The following is a 23,954-nucleotide window of genomic DNA, read 5'->3' as shown; positions in this document are numbered from 1 at the left end:
TTATTTTGACAAAAATCTTTGTAGCTAATTCCATAAAGTATACAAAGTTTTCAGTCTTTTCTCTATGGATAAATATTTAGTCTCCTCCATTGTGCATTTGTGCGTATATTGTTTCACTGATAATTATATTTTATAAAATGAAATCTAAAAAGCGCCATCACTCATCGTCGGAGGATTCTGATGATTCAAATGCTAGTGAGAAGTCAAGCAGTTCCTCGGATACTGAAAGTGATGACTCGTCCGTATCGGAGCACCGGTATAAGAAGAAAAGAAAACGTGCAGAGTCTTTCGACTCTGATAGCAATTCAGAAGACCTGAAACGTTCGAAAAAACGTAAACATAAGAAAAAGAAGAAGAAACATAGTAAGAAAAAGAAGCGATCAGAGTCAGCAGGACGGGGATCCGTGGAAAATATCTCTTCTTTAAGTGAGGGAGAAATTATCTCAAAAAAGAAAAGAAAACACAAGCATATACACACCAAGCGAACTGCTGATTCTTCACATAGTGAAGGTAACTATGTATATTATATCGATATTAGATTGTCACCAAAAATATTTTGCAAAATAATTTTATATATATTATTTTATATATTACTTTTACCTGCTTCACCTAAATTCGATTAATTTTTGTTCAGGTTTCCTAAAGAAGTAACTGAGTTTTGTTTTGTCTTTATCATGTCGGGGTTGTCTTCCGTTATTTCTTTTTAATTTTCTTTCTATGATGAGTTTTTTAACGGTTTCTGGCCCGATTTTGATAACTAATTTGCCTGATAGTAAGCAACAATATGGTAGATTCTGATGTGTGTCAAGATGTCAAAAAATAAACATGTGGGGCATTTTATCTAGTTATTATTTCTAATGTTTTCATTACCCCTTTAATCAATTTTAATGGTACTTTTTTTTGATAAAATTCATTTAGTATAGGTAGACCCCATACAACATGGTATCTTCTAACATGGTTTTCACCCAAATCTCCTCAGCAAGTGCATCTTGCTACTCCCCCTGCACCACCGCCAAGACCAAGAGGCGTCCCAAACAGGGAAAGACATCAATTACACTACTAACCTCTACTCCGGAAGAACTGGTGTCTTCTTTGTGCAAATGTCATGCAACTGGAGTTCAACTGACCAGGCAGAAATTTTTCAAATGTTCACAGACCCTTCAGTTCTGTAAACTTACTTCAGATGAAGCTGTAAAAGCCTCCGGGCTAATAGCATTAACATCAACCGAAATCAAGCAACACGGTTTTGCTATAACACAATTCCAAATCAAGTGGCCAACATGGCTTTGCGAGCCACAAGCACAATGTCACTTCCAAATTGCTAGAAGAGGAACACGGCTGTTCCATTTATTGGAACCTGTGTCCCTTATGGGAAATGCGAGTTCACCTGTTGAGAGTGGGAACACCCAATGACTGCTTAATAATTAGGCAACACTTATAGTATATCTAGTGTCTAGTTTAAAATGTGAATGTTTTCCTCAAGGAGTCAGCTAGTTTTCCATATAGACTTAGTTATTTGCTTTCATCTTTGAGACCTGAAAACAAGGAGTCTCACATTGTTAGTCAGTAGTCTGTCAAGCCATGGTGTGTTAAAGAACAACTTTTTCATCTTTAAGACATTTGGCTTCAGACCCAAGCAATGTCATATAAAGATAAAACAACAGTTAGGATGAAATTTAATTCTTTAAAAATAAAAATCCAAATCTTAGATTGTTTGTAACAGAAAAAAGTATCCTATGTTGGGAATTGCATTAATTTGATTAAAGCAACAGTCAGGAGCATTGAGAAAAATGAAGAAAATAGGTGGGTTTAAATATTTAAAAGGGTTTTTTAATTCAAAAGCATAAGAATCCTAGGAGAGTCTATGTCATTTGATCATGAAGCCATTAGGACATATCCAGAAAAAATTCAACACATTATAGATCAGCTTTCCAATACTGATGAAACTGGACTTTGGTGGAAAAAAATGCCAAGTAAAACTTTTGTCTTCAAAAAAGATAAAACTGCACCCAGATTTATGGTGTCTAAAGATTGTCTAATGCTTATGCACTACTTTTTTATTACTGCACTAATGCATTTGGGGATTTCATAACAAAACCCGTGCTAGTTTATAGGTCTCTGAATCCTCTTGGGTAACAGGCAATTAATTTAAAGATTTCTTTCCAAATTGTTCAGTGCCAAGCTCTAAAAAAGCTTCCCAATTGGTCAACACAGTATAATGTAGGCATCATCAAATTTCAGTTATGGTTTGGTTAGGTGTTAGTTATGAAGCAGTTACTGAACCATATTTTCGTGAAGATGGGATCATAACATTGTCACAGGTGAACTAAAACCTGTGCTTGGTCATAAAGTTCTATTGACCCAATCCTGACTTCATCCGAGCTGAAGTCTAGCCATCGTCTAGTCCTGATTTTAATCCACAGAATTATGATTTATGGTCAGTTTTAGAGAGTAAAGCATGCTCTATTTGTCATGATAATTTGGAGACACATAAACCATCCATATGGTTGGCAGTGAAAAACTTTCCCATAGAAAGTGAACGCTTCTTGGCAACTGGCCTCATTGTTTAAAGGACTGTAGTGCAGGGAACATTGGAGCATTTTTCTCTATTGACTGACAAAGCGTCCAGAACAAGGTCTAATGTTCTTAAACTTTGTTGTTGAAATTATATAATAAAATATTATTGTGGCTTGTTTGGCTGAGATTAAACTTTGAAAATAACATGACACAAATATGTTTTACATTCCTTTGGCAGGAATTTAAAATGCCTGTGTTAATTTGTAGGTTTTATTATATAATTATCAAGTCTGTGTAATCAGGCATAAATTTAAAGTTATTTAAAAATGTTATAGCTATTAGGAAAAAAATTCACATTCAAACATTTTTGGTTAAGGTTTAATGATTTTGAATACAACTATAATCTCAATTTAAGTTTTTAACCTTCCTATACCCGCATCAAATAGAATAACTCATACCCACACACAGTCTGTGGGACTGAAAGTGGAAGGGCTATGTTTATAGATATGTGATGAATTATGTGTATAAGATTATTGCCGGATATGAGTTAAAACAATTTAACAGTTTTATAGAATTAATTTACTTTTTTTTTTTTAATTATCAGTTACAGCCTTTGGCAAAACTTGAATCTAACTCTATTTCTTATTGAATAAAACTAAAAAAGTTCTGAAATCTCAAACATAACAACAATTTTCGTAAATAAATATGATTTAAATCACCTGTGTTGGCTCACCATAGCAGTCGGAGCATACCATAATGGCATGTTCCATACAAAAATATATCAAGAAATGCAGTCAACATGTCTTGCAGCTGGCTTTTTTCTGAGTCACAATAACACAAGCCGACTTTGTTATTATTTGTTGAAGTGTAGACTTAGGACCATTTAATTTGCACAATTTAGAAAGTCTTTGTCTTAACAATCTTGGTAGACACATGTTCATAACATGTCTCTTCAGATGTTCATCTATGAAATCATAAGATAAAAAAAAATTGCTTTTGGTGTTTTAGTTGTAATTGTTTTGAATAAATATGATGTAAGAATTTATTCCTGAAGCCTTCATTAGACTATAAAACACTACCATAGACCATCTGTTAGTACCCCTCTCAACATTGTGGGCTTTACACATTTTATCTACGGTATCATTGCATCACTTAGTGGCATTGTAGTTCATTATATTATGAGGTCTATCTTGATGAATTTGTATGGATAGAGACAAATGGAACATTTGTTCTTTTTTAATGTAAGAAACAACAGTGCAATTATATTGGTACCCAAATTGTCATGACTTTACCATATGACCTTTAGTCTCTGTAAATTGCTTAAAGAGTTCTGTTTTACATTTTTGAATAGTTCCAATTACTGTCAACCTGTAGTTCTGTTCTAGTGTATCGACTAATGGACTGGTAAAAAAGTTATCACATTTGATATTGCAATCTGTATTAGGAATTATCTGCCAGTCTAGTAGGGGCCTCCAGGCTGTTTCCCGACGTAAACTTCCATATTGACCGTACAAAACATTTTAGCGCCCGTCAAATTGTAAATTTTTATTAGGCATGGATGGGATATATTGCCTCTAATTTCTCATCAATTGTAAGAAACTTTAAAAAAATTATTTACAAATATACGCACAAAGTTATAATGTAAAAAAATATAAATATAGTATAATATATGAATAAATACATAATTATATGAGTTATCAAAACTTTTTTTACATATAATTATGTCACATATACTTGTCGATCTGATGTACTAATTGGTGTTAAGCACAAACACACATATTGTCTGTAGAGATCTTGCACTAAAGTCTTGTTAGCCATAGACAAACACACATAATGTGAGTTGGTGGTCTAACAGACCAATGTGCAGGTATAGGAAGGTTAAAGAAAACAATGAAATATGTTGGATGCATGTCTTCCAAGTTCCCATCACTTATCACAAGCATAATAACAGTTTTCCTTGCAATTTAACATAATCTAACTTTCAAATTTCTATCGCAGAGGAAGTGCAAGAACATCGTTTGCACAGTGTGGTTAAAGAATGTCAACCATCATCTGACGAAGGAAGTCAACCCTCACGCACATACTACCAGTAAGTAAAGCAAAAGCATAGCTGGAAAAATATTTTCATTTCTAAATTTAACAACTTTCTGCAAATCTGGTGTACTTTTGTAAGACTATTTTTACTTGTGGTAAGTGTAATCCATCCATTTAAATTTCAGAAAAGAATATAGACGTTCTTTATCACCTGAAAATTATGATAGAGAAAGGGAGGTTCAACGATTCTACAGGGGTTCCAGCAAAGAACACAGAGTACAATATCAAGAACATTATGATTATAACAGAGAACGAAATGAGAGGTTATTAATACTTAAGTGTTATAATGTTGAGTAAAACAGTAATTTTAGTAAAACAGGTCTGTAAACAAACAAAATATTTTACAGATTTGTGTCATATCCAGATAAATATGACAAAGGCAGAGAAAGATATGGACAAAATTCGCATTATGTGAACCCTAATGCTGACTATGTCGGAAGACATAAGGAATTTGGTGAAAATAAAAGGTTACCATTGTTTATTTATATTTATAAGCAAGTAAGGAATATGTCAAATTAAAATGATAGTAATTAATGGTGGCTTACCATTAGCTTTTGGTGGTTAACAAGTAAAGAAATCCTTTAATTCAAATGTTTATGACATGGAAGGTTTAGTTTGAATGGAAATATAACTTCATACTTTCAGCACATGTGATGTCATATTTTTTGCTACACTTTTGGATTATTTTACTTTAACCACTCGGCTATATTCCTATTCTGAGAGAATAATGTTGTGTTGTGTTTTATAACCCAAAATAAATGGAAAAATAATTATTGTGTTTGTGTATAAAAGTAAAAGTTATCCATGTTTATCTCAAATAACAAGAACAACATTAAAGTTATCTTCCCTTTATAGCTTAAATTTTTTCAACATGGTAATGTAAAAATTCGGAAAAAAAATGAAAAATTTATTGCACATTTTCAAAATATTACGATTTTATGTAAGAAATAAACACATCTCACCATGTTGATAAATGTTAGTTACTATTAAATACATTGTATCATTACAGAAATGCAAGGTTTGAAGAACGTAGACCAGAAGAAGAGTACCATAGAAGACAAAGAGAACAACCATATAATCCGAGAGAAGATCATAGACGTAATTAGCTATTTTATTTTCTTCTTACATTTTGCTAGATAATTTTACTAAATTATAAGTAAGAACTGAAATGTTCTTCAGGCTCTCTTTTTTTACTTTACTGATTGTTGTATGGCTACCCATCATTTGATTTTTATTTATTAAGTTATGTCAAAATTCATTACATGCCTGAGGATCATGGCTAAAATTTTTACTATTAAGAAACCGGTCATACAATTTGACAGATTCACATTTAATCAAAATTTTTGATTCTTGCTTATTGAAATGTAGCAAAAAAGATATGACATGATCATAAAAGGAGATGTGAGCTATAGGACACCAAAGCACATGTCTTCTGAATGAGTACAAATACAATATTATCAAATAAAGCCAACTTCTCTAGAGATTCCAGAAGTCTATAAATTTTATTGGCAAGCTCTGCCTTGAAACACTGGGATGAAACACATGAACAGTACTTGAAGTTTCCTTATTTTCTGTCGACATAGAAACTTTGCATTATTTATGCTTAGAATAAAAACATTTAGTTGATTTGAACATTTAGTGAGTATGATGACATATTGGTTTACTAGGCTACAATCATGCATGAAATCAGCTCCATCAGGCACAATGGGTTTAGAGCTTATTGGATTACCAAATATGTTAAGAAAGCCTGACAAATCTCAACAATATTGTCTTAAAATATTTGTAAATTTTACCAATGGTTTTGCTGCATTGCATTTACTAGAATGAAGGGCTCTGGAGCTAATATCCTATGTTTAAATAGCAAGGAGAGCATCTAAAATATTTTTGATGAAGTTTTAATAGAGTACTTTCATTTTCCTAAAAAAATTGTAAGAATTATAAGTGATTAAATATATTTATATAAATAATTACCATAGAACTTTCACCCTAACAGTCTCGCATGTGTAGCTATGTAAGAAATGAATTATTCCTTAAGTAAAGATTTGTTTTATTCCCAGCTTACAACCGTTATAATCAATACGAAGATAGGGGAGCGCCTAAGCGGCGAGAAATCGCAGATAGCAGGGATTATCGTGAAAGGTAATTGTAAAATATTTAGGTGTGAAATGTTTTTTAAGCGTGTATATTAAAAATTTCATACGATTGTCATAGACGAGGACCTGCTGACGTCGAGCGTTACCGCGAAAGAGAGTATGGTGAAAGAAGAGAGAAGTATCATGAAGAGAGATATTCCGATGACAGGTATTAAAGCAATGTTTTTGCTCTCATGTTTTATAGACTTTTACATTTATTATATTCTATAATGGTACTGAATTAGTATAATTTTTTCCATATGTTATTTATATTTCTAAAATGCGATACTGCTGCATGTGTTGTCTTCAAGCTGGCAAGTGTTTTAATCGCGCCGTTAAATGACTGTATTTGTTTTTACAGTGACGTCTCTACAGAAAATTATAATGAGTTTGGTCAGAACATGTTGCTGTTGCAAAGATATTTTAATGTTTTTACATTACACAATAATTACTCTAGGCATGTGTGATATTGTATAAAAAAAATTATCAAGAATTATATTGAATTACATGTTTTTTTGAATAATGGCCTTTTAGGGGAATAAGAGAAGTGAATATAAAATGTTTAAAACTGTTTGATGCCCCTCGCAATGAAGCTGTAATAAGGCAGTATGCAATACAGCTGTAAGAAGTATAGCTGGAAAGAATAAAATATGAGGAACATAATTTTTTATAGACATCATCTGTTGTGTTGATTTGAATAATACAGACATTTTGATATTTGATCAAACCAAATTCCATATACCTCCTCATTGAACTGCTGGTAATGGCTTTAGATTGAGAAACAGAAAAAATAACCACCACTTCACAATGTCCAAGCGACTGGATAGAAAAATAATGTGAAACTGTAGAACAGAACACATCCCACTGGATACCAGAAATTTCATAGAAAATTCAAGGAACTCTGTTATACTGGATATAATGAATCTGTTCTTACTTTAAGATCCCAATAATTGTAATGAAGCTTTGATTGTGGATTACGATGTACTCTAATTGCATATTAATAATATGACAAGAATTTCAAAGAGTGTCTACCCAAAAGAATGGATATGTTTTATAAATTCCAGTTCAGAGGTAACTCAATTCTTTGAGACAATTTCCAGGACTATTAATATAATGAAAGATATATATATATATATGCTGTTAACTCTTCGCCCGAATAAGTTTTTATCGAGTAGACTTGAAATATTAAGAAAAATAATATACTTTATGATGTAGAAAATTTGCACAATGGATATTGAAGTAGAAATTTACTTCAATAAATTATTGAGAAACATTAGATTGTTCAAAGAAATGTAAAATATACATGGTTTATTTGTTAAATTAAGCTGCAATGAAGATGTTTAAGAAGATTATTGTAAAGTAGTTTAAATTATTAGACTGAGATATCCACGATTGGATGAAAATCATTGGGTAAATCTGCTTCACCATATATTGTCAAGTTATAACCATGGTAAGTGTGATATAGGAGTGTCAATATAACAGGCTACGAATTGAAGAATATTCCGTTACATTTGTAACATCATTTGAATTTGATATGTTTAAGCAGGTACACGGCTTCTACCTTTTTTTTAAATGTAATATTTCAACCAGTTTGTTAGAAAAGTGATAAAGCTTTTACTTCTGGCGCGGACGTCTGTTTCGTCGGATAGAATCAAAAGAATATATTTAATAAATGAATTAATTTTAAAGTTTATGTTATAATGGTTTGAAAAATTATAAATAAAACTATACTTACCATGGTATAAATTTAGTTCAGGAGATTTTCATCAAAACATATGCTTCAAAATTTTAATTAGCGTGAATAACAATTGTATATGTATTGCACTATTTAATTGTTAATTTTTCAATTAAAGGCCCCGCGAGTTCCGACGGGAGCGTCCACCCAGGATTGAAAAACCACCTGCATTGCCTCACAGGTAATTAAAGAACCGTTCTTGGGTCAAACTAAGTTCTCGAATCTTTGGCGTATTTTATAATGGTGTTTTTGTTGAGTAATTTTATTCATTCGTTCATTTTATTTTTTACTTTGAATCAATTACAGTAACCACTTTATACGTCCAAACATATGTTTAGAAGAAGAAAGCCCAATTTGATAGAAACTTTACTCACATTATTATTCACTTTTGAATCATTTGCAGTGAAAGGTGTCATGTGAAAAACTTCAGAAAAATCCAACTTCACAGAAAGTAATTAAATTTAGATTCCCCTATACAATAGAAATAGTAAACGTGTGCTGGCAATCCGCGTAGTGATCGGCGCCTTGAATTATCTGGGAGTCAGGATGTGAAATTGATTACCGGCCATGAGGAATGTCTAAACTTCAATTGCGTTGGGACTTCTGCGTCGGCATAGAACAGACCGGGCCATGACATATACTAGCGTTTAATCTACATTAATCGCAAATCGGATGTAAAGCAGAGTATATGCAAAGAAAATATGATTTGTTTTTAAAAAAAATATTTTAGACTCAAAGAATCCGAATAATGATGTTTAAAATGTGAATATTTTTATTTAATCGTGACCATTTCAATTCCCGTAGTTCTGTAGACAGCTATAAGGACAAGAACAGAAGACTGGAAAGTAGAGAAGAGCGCGAAGAAGGTAGACCCATGAAGGAGCGATTGGAGCGAGTACCGCGGGGCGACGAAGAACGTCGTGATAGAACTCGTAGTAGTGAGGACCGACCAAGGGATAACGGTGCCAGCTCCCGGCCTAGAGAACGCAAGAGCAGGTAGAACCAGATTATAAACTAATATCATAGTATCTGTCGTTTGATTTTGGAACCTCGGAAACGAGAGATATTTTCTTCTGGTTTCTGTTTTGACAGATTTCGTAATGTCAAAATTTCTTTATTCTCTCCTATATCTTAGACATATAGAGAACTTAAAATTATCCTTTTCTTACAATTTTTCCACCCTTTCTTTCTCAGTGGTTTAACGATAACAAAAAAAAAATTGCCGAGTCGGTCCAGGGGTACCCGAGTTTGCGATTAATTTACATTTATTCTTAATTTAAAATACTACAATTAATTAATCAAAAGAATTTTGGGTTAAATTTGTTTAATTTTTCTTAGTACACATTGGGGTGTCTTTTTCTCCTTTATTACATACTAATTTTTTACAATGACTAGTAATGACTACACATACATATTATAAATGTGATGTACATCATTATTATATTTATACTTTCAGATTTGCTGATCTGGATGACAAGAAAGAATATGACTGGGGCAAAGTTGAAGTTAAAAAGGAAGGGAAAAGTGAAGGTGATAAAGAGAAGCCTAACTTTGGACTCTCTGGCAAGCTTACTGCAGATACTAATACAGTGAATGGTGTTGTTATAAAATATTCAGAGCCTGATGATGCTAAGCAGCCAAAGCGAAGATGGAGGTTAGTTAAAGCAATAGATGACAAGATTTATTTAACAAATCAAATAACAACAATTTACATTTAAATCTATGTCTATGTATACAATATAAGATTGATCACTGCTGGAAATGATCTCTTTAAATAATAGCTTATTAATTTTATTTGTCATTGAAAATTGTTAGTCTGGTTGGTTTGTTAGCATTTATAGCCTCATTGACTACAAGTAATAAAGTAACAGTTATTGATATAAAATAGATTAGGCTAAACATATTTCCAGCAACTAATATTAATTTCAAAGAGAAAGTTTCAAGTTAGATGCAAAGACCAACAAAAGGAAACACTCCAATTTTTCCTAATAATGCTATTGTATATATATTTTTAACTTATTGGCATTACTTATGTTGGGGGTTTATAAGTTTATGAACTGTAGATAACAATACTACATTAGAAGCTCTTTATTCGCAGGGTATATGTTCCTTAAATATGCCCTGAATACAGAAACCTATTAGCAGGGATTATAAGGGATAGATTCCTAGTTGACAAATTAAAAAAACTAATGTATAAAAATAAATTTTATTGAAGTTTTTGAATAATTTGATTACCTATTTTATACATATTAAACAATGGTTTAAAGAATTTTTTATTTTTCTTCTTGGCAGTTTTTAAATTTTTTTTCTATTCAGACTAATATGTAGCAGTCACATTAGCAATATTCCTCTTAAAAATAAGAATTCTTTCCATAGATAGATCAATGTCCATAAAGAAATTGCAAAGCTCATTAGCCATTCATAAACCTTCACTAAGTTTTTTCAAATTAAATTTCACGTTTCTAGTTCTTGTTGAAGCCTCTTCTTCAATAATAATTTAAAATTTCCTCCAAGATAGTTTCAGTCAAATCTTTGTCAATTCAATCATCAATTCATCAATTACTGAATGTCTGTTGATTCTATCAGTTGGAACCCATTTCGTCGTATTCCATTCGCGATTTAGGCTTTGTTTGCAGTGATTGGTTGAACTTGCACGGATTCGTCGTTACAGCAGACCAGTTTTTTCCAGCATGACTTCAACATGTGTAGCTTCAGTTCTTGTAATAATTCTTTTGTTTGTGATGTATTTTACTTTGTCAAATTAATTACAATTTTTTTTATTGAATAGGTAATAAGGTTGCTTTCCTTCTGTTGGTTTCAAAAACCGATCGGAGCGATGGCGGCTCATGTCAGCCTTCGGCGATATCTTTTAACAACATACTTTATGCAAATTTGTAATAAAAATCCATTTTACTTTTTTTATTAGTCCATTTGACGGCATTTACAAAAAAATAATGGGTTAGATACCTACTGGAATCCTTTTATTATTATGAATGTACTTATTAGATCGCGAATATAGGAATTGGGTCGTATTTTTTTAAACCGCGGATAGTAAAAACACTAATGAAGGTAGCGCGAATAAGCAGTTTTACTGTTTGCCTGAAGTATCTTCTGCAAAATAAAAGATGCTCATCTTTTTATCGAACTTATTTTTCTCTATATGTAAATAGGTTACTTGTATGATTAATTTTTTTCTCATTATTGTAGTTTTTAAATCACTGTTTATTTTTTTGTAAAATGTTTGTTCTGTAATGTAATAAAATTGTTTATTTTTCAGATTCTATCCGTTTAAAGGGGACAAAGCATTGCCTATACTGTACATTCACCGCCAGTCTTGTTTTCTGATTGGTCGAGACAAAAAAGTTGTGGACATATCTTTGGAGCATCCATCAATTAGCAAGCAGCATGCAGCGCTTCAGTACAGGGCCACTCCTTTCACCAGGCCTGACGGGACGCAAGGAAGGCGTGTTAGACCATACATCATTGATCTTGGTCTGTTGCTTTTTTTTGTAACTTGACAATATATATTTACATTAAAGTTGTTCTGTTGGCTTATTATGTAAAGCACTTTTGAGGTTGGATAATTGTCTGCTTGTTTGAGTAAGATAATCTTTACACCCATTTGCACAATAATTTTGATAAATGAGTATACAAATAACCTCTCTTTTAATGAATTATTGATTTGTCTGTTTTTTTTTTTAGTTTAATAGAGATGTATTATTTTAAAAAGTTTTTAAATGTAATGTTTGTAACACCCTCATTATCAATTATCATTTAAGCCATCCATTGTTAGACAAAGAGCCCTCTCCCATAGGGCTTCTAATAGGGCTAGGTACTTACTTATTCTTGTTTGAAGTTGATGCTGTTAGCCCAGGGGTTTTTACAGTTTCATTGGAGCTTAGTTCATGCAGAGGAAGAGTCCGTGACCTTAGGCGTAGGGCCTTCAACTTGACAATCTATTGAGCAAAGTAACCACACTTTCATTTGTCTGTGGATCTCTTAATTCCAGAAGACCGGTCGTGTCAAATTACGAGTACAGTCATTACCACAGATCAATGAGCCAATGTAAATTTGGTAATGATGCCCCAGAGTGTAAAACCATGTTTCATTACCATAAGCCATAACTAGTAACCAGACGACATAAGTCATAGACTTTCGACACTCACTGGATTTGATGATGATTAGTTTGGACTTACTTTTTTTACATTAGACTTAAACAAAAGGTAGACTTAAATAAACATAGCCTTGTGACACTTACAGAATCGGCGAATGGAACGTTTGTAAACAACAAGAAAATCGAGCCGCGACGATATGTGGAGCTACTTGAACGGGATGTTGTGAAGTTCGGATTCTCTCAGCGAGAATACGTGCTGCTACACGAGAATAGCAAAGATGATGCACAAGACGATGACAACCAAGAGCCGCCTTCTCTGGGAGCCGGGGTCACCACCACTGACCAGATTAAACAAGAGAAAAGGATCAAGGAAGAAATGGCTGCGGACGGTGACTAGACAAAACTCATCAGAAGGAACATAAGTAGTTATTTTTTTTGTTTATTCCTTATAAATTTGTTATCTTTGATTGACCTACTTTTACTTATGAGAAAATAAGTTAAGACGGAGTGTATTTGATTGTCAGTTTTAGTTGTTTTTTTTATTAAAATTATGTTTAAAATTACAACTACATATAAAGTCGTCGAATATAATTGCAATGTAATCTTCAACCCTTTTTATGTACCTTTTATATAAGACTTCATTTTTGTATGCTTAATTGTAGTCTCTTTACACTTCCCAATCATATTCTATGGATATTAGTAGAGTATAATATATTATGAAATACAGTTGACAAACTTTGGGAATAATCTAAAATTACAATGACTTCAATCAACAACAGGTTCTTCACGAAAATATATATATACTTTATAGATATTCCATTTAAAACTTTAAAAAACCATACAGCTCAGAACTCTGCACCATAAAACCCTATAAATATTGATAAATGTGTTTGTATTTAATATTTCGATTTAAAGATTATTAGATTATACTACATATATACAGAGTTTTCTGTATCACTTTATTAATATAAACAATGTGTCATTTATTCAGTGTTAAAAAAAGAAGTTGCTGATATGTAACTTTTTATTTCCTTGTGCAAGGACTCTCAAAATGCATACATTTATTGTCATAAGGTAGCAATAAGTAGGAATAACTTAAAAATAAATGCATTATGATATTTATACATTGTTTATCTTGTACTGATAAAATCTCAACCCAAGGTTATTTATACAAATGCTCGTAAAAAAGCATCCTTTTAGTTGATAGAAGGCCACTGGAAGGCATAGACCCCCACCAAAGATCGCCACGAAGTACGTTTTTGCATTGCCCGAATCCGCGAACTTAACGTTTGTCGACGGTCCACACAGTGGCGGGCCTACCCACACTGCGTCTACCTGCTCGTGGTCGCCACTCGTGAACCTTTTGGCCCTAACGTCCATAGCTTGCACGAGCGATGTGCTCCGCCCCTCCCACTGCCACTTTAGACTTTCAATTCTTCGTGCTTAATCGGTGACCTTTTATCTTTTGCGGATTGTCTTATTTCCAATTCTATCTCGCAAGATAGCAGCTCTCTCTATTGCTCTCTGGGTGACTTTGAGTTTTCTTACGAGGCCCATCGTAAGCGACCACGTCTCGAATCCGCAAGTGATGTGTAAACACACCATCAACAAAACTAGTCAAAGATCTTCGCCTTCAGACATTGCGGTATTTTGGACGAGAAGATGTTTCGGAGCTTTCAAAGATCTGTCCATCCGAGTAACATAGCTTACACTACTATATGTACATCATACACATTTATTTACAATTTAATAAATAATAATTTCTAAATAATTTTATATCTAAAAACGATTGCCGATCGGTGGAACATTTAAGCAAATTGTTTAATATCACAGGTTAAAAAGGTGTCTTAAAAATATCAACGTCATCGCGTGAGGAGCTGGGCCGAGATTCTCGTGTCGTATCACATAAGGATGCTCTTTTGACGATGCCGTTCCTCAGAGGTATGATGGTAGCGTTTGGTGGCCGCGTGTTTGACCTCAAAGACTGCGTTCGCAATGAATGCGCTCGCATTGGCTGCGCTCGCAGCGAGTGTGTTCTGTACAGAGGGGGCTTGATCAGTCGGTTGGGCGCTACACCCACGATACTATGTCTAGAAAACGGCATATAAGTTATAGGAGTTCTTGGTATTTCGTAGCCGTCACACAAAGGTTCAATCCCAGATTCGCTGTCATACATCAGTTCGAGATATTTTGGTGTATGTTGCGGTAAAAGTCGCGAGGGCTCCATCTGATGCTCCGAGAAATCTTCATCTGAAAGCAAATGTCAGCTCATTATACAATGCATAATTTATTCTACTGAACCGTTCATAAAATCCGTTTGTTCTATGAGGTGTGGCTAATTATTATGTATATAATAATTTTTATAATTTTCATATGATATTAGGGAGTGTTATAATTAGATAAGAAATGCAGATTATAGATATATTAGAATGATGAATCATTTTTTAAGCGAGATGTTTATTAGATAATTCAAATTTAGCTTTTTAAAAAAAAGTTAAAATTCATATTTTTAGAGGTAGGGTGTTGTTTATGTGACGTTACATTTCCAGGTAGAAACGTATATTGTATAATGTTATTATAACGAGGGGTTGGTGGAACGGTTAAAATGAGTTAAATTTCAGGTGACATCTCTTTAACAGCCCCTACTTAAATATATGACAGTTCCATAAACAATATGATTAACTTATTACAATGCTTTTAAAACTTACAAAAAGTGTTTAGGTTAGGTTAGGTTAGGTTAGGTTTAAACAGTACATATTTAATTAAAAATAGAGCGAAGCATGAGACAAACCTACGCAGGCGTTTTCATTCTCGTCCAGCAGGTAGGTGCGGTTGTCGACTGCATCTGAACATGCCGTCATGCGTAATGTATTAGTGACAGGCGTTGGTACAAGTTAATACAATTGTAAATGGTAAAGCTAGGATGCTTTGCATGCTTGTTAGATTTAGGTTTTTCAAATTTTTATTTCTGATTTAATAAACAAAATTATGATGATATATATTTCGTCACGATGAATAACAATGAAATCTTGCAAAAAATCACTAATTATGATTCATTCGAGTTAAAAATACAATAAAGTATTGCTTTACTACTTTTAAAGGCAACGGTACAACGATAAAAAACCGTTAGAGCATTGCATTACAGCATCTTGTCAACTGGCCACTGTCACTTGATTTTCTAATTAGAAACTCACAAGTTCACTGAGTGTTTCAAGTGGCGAACCTATAGCCGGATTATTGTAAACTTTGGCATCAACATTAATAATAGTGACGTATTGTTCTAAATAAATATTAACAAAGAAAATGTTTCATAAATTTTCTTTGTTAATATTTATTTAGGATTATTTTTCTTATACGTTGTTAAACGTGATAAGAAAATAAATTACCATCCGATTGACATGAAAGTTACCTATTCTGTAGATCGTCATGATATAAAAGCGTGTAATCAAAATATATCTTCATTTTCGATTTCGGCTATATCCAAAAATATTAGAAATATGAGCGGCTCGTACGTGTATGGTAATGATGCTAAGGTTGGACAGTGTTGAAATATTAGTTATGACAAGTTCATCACAAGAGCTTAAATATGTTTTAGAATCAATGATTTACGGGGACTTACGTTTTGACGCCGCCGCAGCTGTGTTGGATAGGTTAATTTAATTCGTTTTTAAACAAAATGTTTTGACTTTTGAAAGGGGTTTAGATTTAAAGTGTATTTTCATGATTTGTAGTAAAAATGTTATGATGTAGATTGGACAAAAATCGCCGAAACCAGCTACGGTGGTGCTAATACGTAAGTACCGGTGTATGTTATGATATCAGAGTAACACTGGTTACGAGTTATACTCACCGTCGGCCAGTAGTGTGAGGTAGTGTGGCTGTGGCGCGGGTTGCGCTGCAAGCGGGACGTGCGGCGTCGTGGCGTCACGCAATGACGTCACAACCTCCAAGCACTGCCGGAACGAGGGCCTCGCCTCTGCGTTGTAACTCCAGCACTTTTGCAGCAATTCATATCTACCATAGACAACAGACACGAGTCTTAAAAGAAAGTTAATATTTCTCGACTTATTGCACGATGGCAACATATTCAAACGGCGTACGGCTTTGTTAACCAGTACCCTGGTTCTTATAAATTGAACCCAAACATGTATAATATCCCGCAGTGCGTAAAGTCGAAGTTACTAGTAATTACTGATGGCACTGAAACGTGTTGTCTCACTTTGAGCTTTATCGGCAAGTTCACAGTCACTCGAACAAGCCTTGGGGAAGACACTCGGGATTTCTTTACGTGATAGTATCGGCTATAGCCAAAAAACATGTTCAAGACGCAATGGGTAGACGGATAGCGCGCAGACCTGATGGCCGCGGTAATTTTAAGGTTCCGGAGAAAAGGCCAAGAACCAGCAAGCGCAGCTATGGACGTCTATCCATAACGTGGCTACACTGACGATGATAATGTGAGTAGGCCCTTGTGTCCGACAATATTGTACCTTCAATTCGTCACTATGCGTTCATAATGACGAGTTGAAGGTGCAATATTGTCGGACACAACGATTTTTTAATTAGGAACGATTTGATTGGTTATGCGACATAGGTAGGGCGAGAATGATGATTAACTTCATTTTAACTGGTATGCACTGTAACTGCTAATGTTCTTTTGAGATTACATATACAGAGTGATGGGTAATAGGCGGTTTTATACCAAGATAATCCCTTTGGTAAAGACGTAGTCCACTATCTTCTAAATTGTGTAAAAGCATGTAACCTGGTTAGCGTTTGATTTTTGTCACATACCAAGTGATTGGTTATAGGTGTGAAAATTTTAAAGTGGGTCAATGTATTAATTAGCAAAAAGTTTTAAGCCTTTACTCTTATTTCCAATCACGCTGTTTAGAGTGATCACATTGAAATAAGTTACATTAATAATTTTTTCGTCGTATAAAGTTTGCAGGGATAGATAGAAAAAATAATAAAGCTTAATATGTAGTAATTAGAATTTTTTTATGTGTTAGTTGATTATTAACTTAAGATTTTGGATAGAATGTGAGATATATTAATAGTCAATGAAATATTCGTGTGAATTGTTTTGTATTAAGTTGTTTACTTACAAAGGTGCGGGACAGTTGGGCGGTCGATCAGGCGTGCCTCCCGCTCGTACGTAGCCAAGCACCTGGCGGTTAGTTCGCGCGGGGTACGGCTGCTGGCCCAACGACAGCACCTGACAAATTACATAATTAATCAATAACCTACTACGATTCTCTTCATTCTGTTCTTCAAAAACTGTAGAACCCTTTCTACTGCCATTTAAAATTTCTTAAATCTAAATACATGTTTTGGCCAATGATTTACATTCTGGCCTTGCCTCCAAAAATTCTATTTAAAATTAACTCTTGTTTTCTTCTTGTTATTTTCAATAAAATTTTCTCTTCAATTTTACTTAAAAAGTAAAATACATTTAAATCGACCACTTTACGTCAGTTCTCAAATGCACGCTTATATTCGTTAGTTAAAAATAAACATCTTTATTATTGTCTTATGCCTTAATTCTGTGTTTGCTTTTTATCTCCAAACAAATGCCTCTTCATCAAAATCATGCATTTCAAGTGTTAATTTAATAAGCTTCTTTCTTAACCTATTTGACGTTATTAAGAAAGTGGTAGGCCTTCTCTAGATGGAGCGAAGACATTGTGAAGGTCGCGGAGAAGTCGGTGGATACGGTCAGTGTAAGATCGGTCACCGAGGCGATCATCACTTGGAGATCTATGCCTGGCAGTTGGAGCCTAAATCATTTATTAGTAAATAACACAAGAAAACACATAGGGTCTAATTATGATATCAGAGTTGACATTAAAGTGTATACGTGCATTCAAGTTTATTAGTTAAATTATTATTTAGCATGCGATTAAAAAATTGATATTGATTTGAAGATCATATTTATTGTTATTTGACGTTCTCTTGACGACTAATTATCATTAGATTTCGTGGGTTGACTTGACCAGTCGCGTTAAAATATTTACTCTTTTGTCATTATATCAGATTGCTACGGCAACCGGCCTTGCGCTGCTTACATCGAGGGACTTCCAATGACCTTGAGTATGTTGTCGGTTCACCTAGTGGAGGGCTTACACACGCTGCGTTTACCAGCTCGATTAATCTCGATATAACATTATTTAAAATCGTCTTACCTCCCAACACAGGACTCCCCATGCCCAAACGTCAGACTGGCATGAGAAAACCCCATCCACTAAACATTCCACAGCCATCCATCGCACGGGAAGCAACCCTGCCAATAAAGAAACAAAACATTAACAAATTTGTCATTAGCTATGAACCAAAACTTTGTTTTTAAAATCGAAATAAATCGAGGAAATATTTAAAAATTGTTAATTTCTCTGACCAGAAATAACGGTGTCTAAGTGTGAAAAATCTCGCGTCATTTATCAAAATTTACAATCACATTGAGGCAAAATTGCGAATCTAAATCGTTAATCGTATATTTAAAGCGTATACTTCAGTTGTTTTTAATGTAATAAAAAATTAATATGGAATATACAGCAATAAGTTAGATTCTGTATTCCTGCAAAAATTAAACTAGCGCTTATATGCAATACATCATGCGAATATTTTTAGAAAAATTGGTGATTTTATAAAGATTTAACATTCCTTCTGTGTCCATGGTTGTCTCTAAGAATTTTATTCAAGTGATAAGATTTTTTATTATACTGTATGTTATTATAACATAAAGTTAAGTTTTTCTTTCAGGTATTACGTGTCCAAAAGTATTAATTAAATAAATTAAAATTTCAATAGTTGTACTTTTATTTTAGAGACAAAGCTAAGAATCGCTTCGCGACTAAACTAAACTCTTCAATCTTGCGTATGATTTTCGTATAATAATTGCAGTTTAGAAAAAAATATTCTCTTATTTTAATCTATAAAACTTCCTTAAATATTCTTATTTGTAGTATGTAAAAGTTGTAGACACATTAATTGTTAAATGATAATTACCTTCACCCTCTTTCCTGTAGTAGTCGTTCTTGTAGATATCCCTGGCGAGGCCAAAATCTCCAATTTTAACAACTCTCCCGCCAGCCCTGTGCGCCACGAGGCAATTTCGTGCGGCAAGGTCGCGGTGCACAAAGTGCATTTCTTCAAGGTACCGACAGCCTTTTGTTACGTCTACGCACATGTTCAGCAGATCCAAAAGAGTCAGCGATTCTGGTGTATACTGGAAGATTTTAAATAAACGATCTTAAATGTTCATATATTTAAAGATATAGGAAAATTAAAAATTGTGAACGCGTTCATCAAATTCTGGCGAATTCTTTATACACACTAACAAATTCATATATACACACACACAAAATATATAACAAAAAAGTAAAAATGTACTTGCACCATAACTATCAAATATATTAATAAAAATGTATGAATGTATTTATTAATAAAATTACAAACCAGTGACGAACGCTTCGCCCTGAGATAACTGAGTAAGTCTCCGCCCTCCATCAGTTCCATGATAATATAGTTGGGGTCGTTGTCTAGACAGACCCCCAGGAGTCGCAAAATATGTTCATGTTTGAAATTTGACATTAGGGCGGCCTCTTTTAAGAATTCGCTTTTTTCTTGATCGGTGGCCCCTTTTCGCAGAGTCTGTAAAAGACAAGAACTTGTTGCTAAAAGATTTTGAAAGCGACTTCAATGAATTAATAATAGATAAATTTAAAAAAGGAACTAAATCTGGAGATCTACAAGTAGTTTGTAATCTGACCTATTCGCTAAATGCTTTTCAACAATCTAATTTTTTTTTAAAACTGCTTTCCGTATTAAGCCAGTAATTCAACTTTATGTAAATTAACGTTATATAAAATAAATGTCAAAATGTACTTATATCACATTTTAATTAGAAGTGTTTAGTAGTAAAATTAATTTTAATTATATTTTATTTTATGCTGCCACAGACGCAACATTAAATTATTTCGATTCATAATGAACCTTATTCGTTTTATTAAATGTATTTGATTAAATAGTGATGTAATAGTGAAAAAATAAATAGGCTGTAACTCTTACTTTAACCGCTACTTTAGTGTCGGCGATTCCGTTATTCAATTGTCTCGCAACGCCTTCGAATACTTCCCCAAAGGCACCTGATCCGAGGAACTTGGTCAGTGTGATGTGTTCGCGTCGGACGTGCGGCAATGCAGATAGTTCGGCTTCCGTGGGGCTGAGTGCACCCTTAAAAATACATTCATCTTTTTAAATAATAATAATATAATTACAAACATATAGCTTTTAATAATAATAAACTTGTGTATGTACTAGTATTATTCGTGGACATATGGACAAATCGAAGTAACTATATTATCTATTTACACAACAGATATATAACTTATGATACGTTATATCAGCAATTAACGAACAAAGAGACATATTCCCTATGTTTTTAAATAAATATCTACTTCGCTCTAATTCCGCAGATGATAGTGTAGTTACCTATCTATCTATATATGTTAACCTTATATGAATATCTTATGTCTTGACAGCCAGGATGGTCAGGACAGCCAAAGAGACATGATTTAAACGCGATTTTAACGATGAGCCGTAAATGATATTTAAAAAGTCAGTGTTACCTGATTGTATAGTATATTTGTAGAATGTCTAATAGGCAGCTGACGTAATGTTGCCAATTCTACATCTGGCCCTCTTCTGGGCATTGCAGCAGTCACTTGAGCTTCCATCGCAGCTTTCTTTTTGTAACGATTTTTATAAGCTAAAAAAAAACAAATACAGAGAATTGCATTTTTATTAACATAATTTCTTTTATGATTATAAAACTTGAATTCATTATCAAAATAATTATAGCCGTAGAACATTACGCAACTGAACCCAGGTCTTCCCCGATGATTACCAATAGGACCGATCGGAAGCGGCCTGCACCCTTAGTCTTCCGATGATCTTAATAAGAGCGTCTGTCCACCTTATGGGTGAACGTCCTATGCGTTTGCCAGTCCGACGTCCCTATTCCAGAACATTAAGACCCCAGCAGCCATCTGTTTAGCGCGCTATGTGAAGTTCCTACTGGCACTTTAACTTACTATTCCACTGGACTGTCTAGGTTACTTTCGTTCGTCTAAGTATCTCCTAATCTCTGATTCGATCACGTAGAGAAATCCTGAGCATAGCTCTTTTCATGGCTCATTTAGATACTGTGTGCTTGTCACTTAGGCCTTAAGTGAGACACTACGTTTTACACCCGTAAGTCATAACTACTAATACAGATTGGGCGTAGACCTTCATCTTAAAGCGCTTCTTTCGAGAAACTACGATATAATTTCTTGTCCAATATCCCCTTTGGAAGATATTTCGTCGTGTTCCGAACGCTGCACAGCCTGATTGGTAAAGCTCTTTTACCACTCTATAGAATGATTTTTATTAAACTACTCAAAAAAGAGATTTGGTTGTTAGATGAGATTGGTGTTTAAATTTGTAAGTGGATCGACTTACTGTAGAGCAGGGCGGCTGGGGCAGCCACTGCGAGTGCTGCCAGGGCTGCCACGGCTGCCACCAGCGCGGCGGGATGCGGCTTCAATCCAGCAGCTAGTGGAGCCCCAGAGATCTCCGCGCCTACTGACAATGAACCCCACCCGTACTTGTTCCGCGCTTGCACTTGCGCCACGTAGCCCTCCGGTACTTCCCCCACGCCGATCAACCAATAAGTCTCTGTAATGAGTATAACATCATCACTTAAACTTTCACATAACCACGAGGCATCTAAATTAAATTTGTTCTTTTATACCTTGTTACTTTATTTTTTTTATTAAAGGTTACGTACTTTTTGCAGTGACCCATGAAATACATAATTTTATTCAAATTTTACATCGTCCAAATTTAAGTAATAATGTGGTTTAGATGCTTAATTTTTTATAAATAATAAAGATTGAAGGAGATTTTCACAAAATTTAGTATCTTCGAAAGAAATTTTTTTTGTTGTAGCCACAGTAATTCGCCGATAGATTTTTAATACGAGCGATCGAAAGTGGCCTTTAACAACCGTTTTCTGACTACCTTAACAATTCTAAAAATCTTTGAACGTTTTTACCTATCAAAGACTAGGTCAAAAATTCAAAGAAAATTTTATTTTATATAATTACATAATACATTTATTTTGTTGTTTAATTAATATAAATTATAACTGTTTAATGTCGTGTATCAATTGTTTTTTTTATGTGTCACAGACGAACATGAATATCTACGTAAGTACTCACCAGTTCCATTGTGCAGCAACTTGAGACCTTCGCGGAAAATACGCTTTTTCATTTCAACGTCAATATCATCTGGCAAATTAGCTGACAATAATTCACTGTAGTTTTTCCCATTGCTCTCTTCATTTATGTCTCTGTAAATATGTGTCACTATATAATTAATATTTCTGTTTCTATTATATTTATTATGTGATTAAGAAAAACATTTCTGTTTTCAAGTTGACCTTGTATTTAATTCGAACTAATTTCTAATAAATCAATACTAAAAGGGAGCTAAATCCATACATTAGGTTAGATAATGAGAGTTAAAAAAAAGTCACGCTGTACCCGTTCGTGAACGTTTGTTCATCTATTTAACAAAGTGAGCGAAGTGCATAAATAAACAATGTACATGACGATAGGTTATGACTGTAAGAGGTTTAAAGTGGTGAACGTAAATCTCATTTGCTCTCAATTAAAGTACGGTGACCTACGTTATTCGAAATTGAAGAATTTTTTTACTAACAAATTTTGTTCTTGTTATATTTAGGTAACGTTACACCAAACAGGTTATATATTTCCTTCAAGGAAGTAGCTTCGCCTCCTTACACAGATGGGGTTACACGGAATTTGTAATAAATGGTAATTTTAACATATAGACATTAGTCATATAATAGTACCGAAGTTGTGGCCGTCCCCATACACGATAGGCGGTGACGGGATATCCTTTTGGATCGGGTTCTGACCACCAAGCACGGAGCACTTTGTCGCCCAACGCTTGTACACGCAGTGGACCAGGAGGACCGGGGACATCCCCTGAAAGAAAATAAATATTAAACAAATAATATGACAAACTAAATAATAAATTAGTTTGACGAATCATACAGAAAATGTTCATATATGCTCTTGTAATGAAAAGAATTACCGCGAATTTGTGGTTAAGTATTTACTTCGATATCTTTCTATATTTACTTTATTTTACTAACCAAAATTATAAACAAGTTCAGGTTAATAGCAGTAATTTGAAAAAAATATCAAATTTAAGCGGTATTGTTAAAAATAAATCTGTAGCTTTAATTCTATATATCTTATAGTCACCAGCCACTACAGCCAAAATACTT

At 33.8% G+C, this 23,954-nt stretch overlaps 2 protein-coding genes across 4 annotated transcripts in view; one reads left to right on the top strand and one right to left on the bottom strand.

Moving 5' to 3' along the window:
- The first annotated feature begins 73 nt into the window (after window positions 1–73).
- LOC137918412 (uncharacterized) lies at window positions 74–13,692 on the top strand. 3 transcript variants are annotated; one of them, XM_068761213.1, is made up of 12 exons: window positions 74–504; window positions 4,516–4,606; window positions 4,737–4,874; window positions 4,959–5,078; window positions 5,621–5,709; window positions 6,669–6,750; window positions 6,823–6,912; window positions 8,597–8,659; window positions 9,283–9,474; window positions 9,935–10,132; window positions 11,756–11,970; window positions 12,739–13,690. In XM_068761213.1, the coding sequence occupies exons 1-12, from the start codon at window positions 138–140 to the stop codon at window positions 12,987–12,989; spliced, it is 1,896 nt and encodes a 631-aa protein (XP_068617314.1). In that variant the 5' UTR covers window positions 74–137; the 3' UTR covers window positions 12,990–13,690. The 3 variants fall into 3 exon arrangements, with proteins under 3 accessions (XP_068617314.1, XP_068617313.1, XP_068617316.1); XM_068761212.1 differs by having other exon boundaries at window positions 74–510; window positions 12,739–13,689; XM_068761215.1 differs by lacking the exons at window positions 4,737–4,874; window positions 4,959–5,078 and having other exon boundaries at window positions 74–510; window positions 12,739–13,692.
- sev (sevenless) overlaps window positions 13,617–23,954 on the bottom strand; it is a 50,810-nt gene continuing 40,472 nt past the window's right edge. The window contains exons 27-38 of the mRNA XM_068761216.1: window positions 23,514–23,649; window positions 22,858–22,988; window positions 22,097–22,312; window positions 21,223–21,362; window positions 20,663–20,827; window positions 20,051–20,245; window positions 19,601–19,820; window positions 18,778–18,875; window positions 17,701–17,810; window positions 16,443–16,606; window positions 15,384–15,437; window positions 13,617–14,842 (exon numbers count right to left, since the gene is read on the bottom strand). Of these exons, the coding sequence (XP_068617317.1) occupies window positions 14,427–14,842; window positions 15,384–15,437; window positions 16,443–16,606; window positions 17,701–17,810; window positions 18,778–18,875; window positions 19,601–19,820; window positions 20,051–20,245; window positions 20,663–20,827; window positions 21,223–21,362; window positions 22,097–22,312; window positions 22,858–22,988; window positions 23,514–23,649 (2,045 nt within the window). The 3' untranslated portion in view covers window positions 13,617–14,426. The remainder of the gene's footprint in view (window positions 14,843–15,383; window positions 15,438–16,442; window positions 16,607–17,700; window positions 17,811–18,777; window positions 18,876–19,600; window positions 19,821–20,050; window positions 20,246–20,662; window positions 20,828–21,222; window positions 21,363–22,096; window positions 22,313–22,857; window positions 22,989–23,513; window positions 23,650–23,954) is intronic.

This window comes from Battus philenor, unplaced genomic scaffold (assembly GCF_028537555.1).
Source record: "Battus philenor isolate CCGP_79_NKW_IND1 unplaced genomic scaffold, ilBatPhil1.0.hap1 SCAF_14, whole genome shotgun sequence".
Lineage (NCBI taxonomy): Eukaryota > Metazoa > Arthropoda > Insecta > Lepidoptera > Papilionidae > Battus > Battus philenor.
This window is presented reverse-complemented; position numbering and strand designations above follow the sequence as displayed.